This window comes from Sinocyclocheilus grahami, unplaced genomic scaffold (assembly GCF_001515645.1).
Source record: "Sinocyclocheilus grahami isolate Dianchi unplaced genomic scaffold, SAMN03320097.WGS_v1.1 scaffold462.1, whole genome shotgun sequence".
NCBI lineage: Eukaryota > Metazoa > Chordata > Actinopteri > Cypriniformes > Cyprinidae > Sinocyclocheilus > Sinocyclocheilus grahami.
The window spans coordinates 1,337,408-1,344,324 of NW_015505641.1; the positions used below are offsets into that span (position 1 = coordinate 1,337,408).

A 6,917-nucleotide genomic window follows, 5' to 3' on the forward strand; every position below is an offset into this window, starting at 1 on the left:
GCAGTGTAGAGTAGGGCTTGTTGTTTGTCATTTCTCCGATCACAAATGCAGACATGGTTTTATGTTTACGCGGCGCGATGCAACGCAACGCATAAAAAGACAGTATAAGTCATTATAATCCGTAATTATGTCCCCACTGGATGCAACAAATGCCTCGTTTATAATGGGTTTTCATGTTTTTGAATCATCGCTCCGGCCGGACAGGGCATCACAGTATGGTGAGGGGCGTAATATTTCCATCACACGCTTGAGGTATTCGACCAATCACAACGCTCTGGATAGCTGACCAATCACAGCACACCTCGCTTTTCAGACCGATGAGCTTTGTAAAAATCGACGCGTTTCAGAAAGGCGGGGCATAGAGGAGAAACAATAATGTACAGTATGTGGAAAATAATGTGTTTTTTGAACCTTATAAACATTTCATTACACCAAATACACAAAACAATGTTCTGTTTAGGCAACATCCTATGACCCCTTTAACACTGTTATAAGGCCACCCACATTATGTGATTTTTGTGTGCGTGTTGCAATTTTTCATAGATATAGAATACATTTAAGTATACACATTTTAGTGAACGAGACTCACTATTCTTAAAAAAAGAAAAACTTGATGTCTCTGTAATGCAAATTATTTTCTTGATGAACAACCCACCTTTCCTTTTTCCCATTCCTGCTATCGCCATCTTCTTGATTTTCATCATCAGACCCCGAATCACTTTGTCCCTCCTCCCAGTCCTTGTAGGACGACACCTTGGATTTCTTGGGTTGATCATCCAGACTTTCCTTGCCCTCGCGCTCCTTGCGTTTCTGTGCGGCCAGCAGATCGAGGCCCAGGAGCGAGGTTCGTGGAGCGGGAGCTCTGAACACATGCTGTTCTGTTGAAGCACTCTTCTTCTTCACTATCAGCCCCCCGACCTGAACACTGGGGTCACTCCCTTCCAGTCGATGCAGGGAGGAATCATCTTCCATCTCTGCTGAGGTCTTGTCCACAGCACTCAGCTGATGGATTTCTGGTAAAGGATCTAAAAGAGGTTGCCAAAAGTTACTAATGTGGGTCAAAAACACAGTCTTTATGATCTAGGTAAACACATGCTGATAAAACATGACATTAATATGATTTCATGTGATTTAGGATAAGTCAAAAACTGGAAAATGTACGTTTAAGTGTTAACTTGTCATATAAATGTGTCTAAAATGGCCCCTGAACAATTCAAGCGGCAAGTTTTGCCACATGCCACTGCAAAAGGTCATTTATAATACTGATAGTTCCTGCTGATGGTTAAACGGCTGACTGATGTAACGTTACACGATGAAGCTCTTTATGTTTGCTATTGTAACTTACAGCAGTCCTGTGAGAAACTCCTCATTCACAAGAGAAAACAAAACGGGTTTACCTTTCGAACGATGTTCTCAGATGCCAGTCATATAAGTTCCTCAAACCTGTTCTACACGGTATGATGAAACTTATGTAATGTATGATATAATAACAACACTCAATGAAATAGCATAGCGGTAAACGTCAACTGTGTGTACAGTAGGCCGCCATTACAATCCCAGCATTCACAGCTTAGTAACGTCACATCCGATTCCTGAATTAATCACTATTGGGAACCGGCTGTTTCAAACGATTCATTCAAGCGTTCGTAAATTATTGTACGAACCGGCGAAATGTCGCAGTTCATTGCGTTTTTATATTCGCGAAGCTCATTGAAAACGTGTTGATAACAGCATGTTAAACAAGCGCTGCTCGTGGACGCCTGGAAACATTTTTGCGTGATGACTAGCGAATTGGTGATTCAATTGAAACGACTCGTCCGAAAGAACCGATTCACTTCAATGAGTCAGACTTAACAACTTCAAAACATTTCTTCCTCACATGAATAGTTTCCCAGCATACTTCATTATTTATTTTAATTTCATTCATTTATTTATTTCAATCTCTTTTCTTGAAAGTGTGTGAAAGCACAGAATCATACAAATTATTGTATTTCTATGCCGTGCAAAGGCTCCGGTTCAGTTACTGGCATATTTACAGTGAATCATATTTAGTAATTATTTTTTGCGAAGCTGCTTGCGACAATCTTGTAACCACACAGAGTGAAGACAAAGCTAAATCATTTTAATCATGTTTATTGTAATCATGTAGTGCCATAACTCATGGCGTTCAAAAGCGTACTTCATTTTTTTAAGCACAAAATGATTTTAAATTAAGTCAAATTTAAAATATACAGAAATAACCAGTAACACATGCACTGTCACATATTGTTATACCATCCAAAAACACTTTAGCACTAATACTACCTATGCATCTCCCTGATTTTGTCCAGTCTAAAATACCATATACAAAGAATGATTACATACTGCACAAATAAATTTGCATTTTTAAACATTTATTGAAACCTTTAACAAACACACACCGATTCAGTAAATCAGTCATATTCACGATGACATGCCACAAATAATCCTAATCTGATAGATAAATTAGAATTTGTAATTAAATATATGACTGAGCAATAATAAAGGCCTTGAACTCTGATTTTTCCTGTTGTTGAACTGAAAGAGCAGATAGGGATCTATAGACGAACACACTTGTTCTTTTCCCACTATAATTAAATTATGATGACATTAATATGTGAGCCAATGAAAAAAAACATGACAATGTCATCAATAACTATACATATGCACACAAACATGAACATCAATCGTTAGACATAGCTGAACACATTGACTCGGCCTGGCAGGAAAATAATTAATTTGCACATTTCTTGGGGCAGGAATGTCAAATGATTTTAAAAGGCAAACACAAATATGACACTCGGAATAAAACTCAGAGAAAAAAAAAAAGATCTACGAAGAGAAATGGTTTGTATCATCCAATAGTAATGATGCATGCGGATTATTCAAATATATGACTACATAAATGCATAATAATGACTCACTCAATGCGTTTCATTAAAAACTATTTAAATGCAATATTGTTTGGAAAAGAAATGCAAGATTTAACAACAAGTACAGAAAAGAAGCAAACAAAAGTAGACATTTTGGTTTACTTATACTTTTGAACGTTAAGGGCAACACTTGCATATAATGATTTTTCATGACCTGACCTAATTCCAAGAGAAGCTAGAATATACATGCAAGTGCTTGAAATGCTAAGAACAATTCATTAGAGAAGCATATGCATAAGAGTAATGAACAGGTACTCTACAAGCTGTACAACGGTTCATGTATCACACACTTCCCAAAACTAATGTTCTTACCGACAATGAAATAAATTGTTAAAAAAAATCAACATTTAAAGATCTCTCAAATGCATTACAAAAAGGCTGAATAATGGAGTCGATTTCAAGTTGGCAGATACAGGTAGCACACTATAGAAATCTTCATTGTAAGAAAGGAGTGTAAAATGTAACAAAGCACTGTATGACTGTAACTCTATGCTACGTTTCAGCAATTGCACATCCGTGCAAAAGTGATATGACATTTGGAAAAAAATAAAATAAAAATGACAATATTTTCGAGTTCTCCTTATAGGGATAGTTCACCCAGAAATGAAATTCTGCCATCGTTTACTCACCCTCATATCCGTTTGACTTACTTTCTTCTGTGGAACATCAATTTTTTTTTTCCCGTCTCCATACAATGGAAGTCAATGGTGACCAAAACTTGGTCATGGTTACCAACATTCTTTAAAATATCATTATTTTGTGTTTTTCACAGAAGAAAGAAAGTCGTACAGGTTTGGAATGACACGAGGGTCAGTAAATGACAATTTTCATATTTGGGCGAACCATCCCTTTACACCATGTTGCATTTAAAACAGCAATGTCTTTATAATAGCACGACTCCACGCTCTTCTCTTGGAGATGTACTGTATCTTTCAACTCCACTTGAATCATTTGGTCAACATCCTTGGGTAATAACCCAAGGCAATTCACTGACAAACATCAATCAGCAGCTATGTGAAGACTGTGGACGTGTGATTTGTCAAAATGATCAGAGAATTAAAATCCATTAGCAAAAGTCGGACCTGTCCTGAAGGGCCTGATCTTTTCAACTACACTCTAGATCAGGGTTCCTCAAATCTTTCCCTGGAAGGCCAATGCGCTGCAGAGTTTAGCTCCAACCCTGATCAAACTCAGCTATCTGTGATTGTCTAATGATCCTGAAGACATTGATTAGCATGCTCAGGTGTGTTTGATTAGGGTTAGAGCTAAACTCTGCAGGAAAGTGGATCTCGTGGGCCAGATTTGAGGATCCCTGCTCTAGATTAATTTAAAGGAGTTGAAGTCATTTCCAAGTACATTTCTAAAAACGTGTGACAATCCGATGACAGAAAGCGTGATCAAGATAATGCTTAGATAATGGTTAGACAGGACTGTGAATTCTAGTAGGAAAAAAAAAAAAGTTGAAATGAACCAATGGGCTTTGGACCTTTTCCAAATAGCTAGTTGAGTGGAAACTAAAGAAGAGAGGATGAGCAGGAGTTTAGAGAGTGATCTTGCGGACTCACTCACTCAAACAAGTCAAGGCCTCCAGACAAGAGAAATATATATCGTGACAAAGTGTTCAGGAGGATTTGTGCTCCAACATGTAGTAACGGTACATGACGCCCACGAGTACAGCAGCTACGGCGGGAATCAACCAGGTGGTCCATGACCTGAGCAAATAACAAACAGTGGTTTAAAAAAAACTAAACAAGCATGAGTACCATAGTTTATGCAGAACATATTCTGAATTCTCACCTGGAGTCTTTGGAAGTGGTGATGTAAACTTCCTAGAATGGAAATGTGATAAAGCGAGCAAACATTAACAAACTGCAACAACTTTTACATGACAGTCAATATGTTTGCGCATCAGTCACAAAGGTCATGGTATTTAAAAAATAATAATAATAAAAGTACCTTTTTTGATTCTTTCTTTCGATCATCCTGAAACGGACAAATAGGCATTATTAAAATGCATGACTTTACACATGCTTGAAGACACAGACTAGATTAGGGACAACTAATGGATAAAATCACTAATAACCAATAATAATAAAAAAAAAAAAACTTTACAATCGAAAAAGTACCTTTTTTGATTCTTTCTTTCGATCATCCTGAAACGGACAAATAGGCATTATTAAAATGCATGACTTTACACATGCTTGAAGACACAGACTAGATTAGGGACAACTAATGGATAAAATCACTAATAACCAATAATAATAAAAAAAAAAAAACTTTACAATCGATTAATGACATTTGCGTGTGCATGGAAAACATCCACAGTTTACGTTCTTTTACTTCAGAGAATAACACATTTCTATAGAAAGTACACATTTAAAAAGGGCACAGAGTGAACTACTGTAGGAAACGTACATGGTCCAAGTAATCCTAAACTTGAGAAAGCTTCATATTAAGCTTCAAACATACTCATAAGCATTTAATCTATTTGAGACATGTTTTCCTCCACACATAACTTAAATTCGACATTAGAACGTTAGAAATCCATTCCAGTATTTCCGGTTTGCATAAAGGCTCGTCCTGGCAGTGAGTCTCAAACTCCATTTTAAATATCACAAACTTCAATTTGCACACTGTTTGGACAATACCGAGCGAGATGTAGAATCACTTTTTTTTTATAAAATACCAAAACATAAAATTTGGATTTTTAAATCAGACATAATCGATTATCAAAATAACAGTAGTTGCAGTCCTAGGCTAGACGATTATTTTCACAAAAATGTCACGTACAAGTTGGAACAAAACACTTTCTAAAGACTTTCTTGGCTCATCTTTAAACCAATAAACCTTTAAGAAAAGCAAGCAGCACTACCATATGTAGTTCGCCGATGTAATACTGCTGGAGCATCTCTCTGGCATCTGTGGAATGACCCACATCCTCAAAGCTTTCTGTTGCATCTGCACCTGCTTGCTCTAGCAGAACCTCTTCACCTCCTGGATGCTGTCAAAGAAAAGAAGACAAAGGTTTATAAATGATATCCTTTGGACACCGGCACTGCGTGACATGATGACATCTGTTGCACAATATTCAACCTCTAATCTCTCTTTACAATTCAAAGGTTATGATACAAACAATGGTGAGAAAGTTTGACACTCTGGCAACTAACATCAAGATTTCGGTGTAAGCCTTTTGTACAAAACATGTTAATGGAAGGGTTAGAATCCAAGAACCGGTTCTTATAGTGTATTAATGCACTTTTGGTTCCTGGAGTGTTTTTTGTTTTTTTTCTCTCCATTCATTTTTTTCCATAGGGATTTTAAAATAATTCCTTAGTATTCCTGTAAAATTTAAAATGCCTAAAAAAAGGCATACCCAAAGTAAATTGCATGCTGTTCTTGAACCTCTCTTTTGAAAGGTGACACTCTGAGGTTTGTTCCTTAACCCGAACAAACCTCAGAATCACTGGAAGTCTTACTGGTATTGAGTAACACAACTTTGAACACACTGAAAAAGGGGGGGGGGGGAATAAAAACATCCCCCCTCTTTTTAAACATTCCACCTTCTTTTTTTTTTTTTTGGTAAAAACACAATGGGATCACAACATGAAGCGTTGTTGGCAGTCAGACAAAAACACTGATTATACCTGCTGTGCTGGTTGTATCTTAATTTTTTTTTTTTCATATGTCACGAAGTTAACCCTTAAAAACATGCAGTGTACCGCGGGCGTGGTCCAGGAAGTGGATCAGAATATTACAACCACTCATTAGAAAATAAATATGTAAATACGGTACTTAACAGCTTTAAAGAGGGACAGAACTACAATCCCATGAAGTATTGTGTATGACAATGAACTTAACAGTGATGGAAAAGCATAGTGATTTAAAGACGATGATTATACATATAGAGAGAATATAGTTTGTTTACTGCATAGCATATATTTAAAAAGCGTAGTAAGACAGATTCCC

General features: G+C 36.8%; 1 protein-coding gene across 1 annotated transcript in view; it reads right to left on the reverse strand.

Moving 5' to 3' along the window:
* Nucleotides 1–4,215: 4,215 nt before the first annotated feature.
* cyb5b (cytochrome b5 type B) overlaps nt 4,216–6,917 on the reverse strand; it is a 4,804-nt gene continuing 2,102 nt past the window's right edge. Inside the window, exons 2-5 of the mRNA XM_016235042.1 lie at nt 5,824–5,952; nt 5,078–5,104; nt 4,749–4,780; nt 4,216–4,663 (exon numbers count right to left, since the gene is read on the reverse strand). Of these exons, the coding sequence (XP_016090528.1) occupies nt 4,573–4,663; nt 4,749–4,780; nt 5,078–5,104; nt 5,824–5,952 (279 nt within the window). The 3' untranslated portion in view covers nt 4,216–4,572. The remainder of the gene's footprint in view (nt 4,664–4,748; nt 4,781–5,077; nt 5,105–5,823; nt 5,953–6,917) is intronic.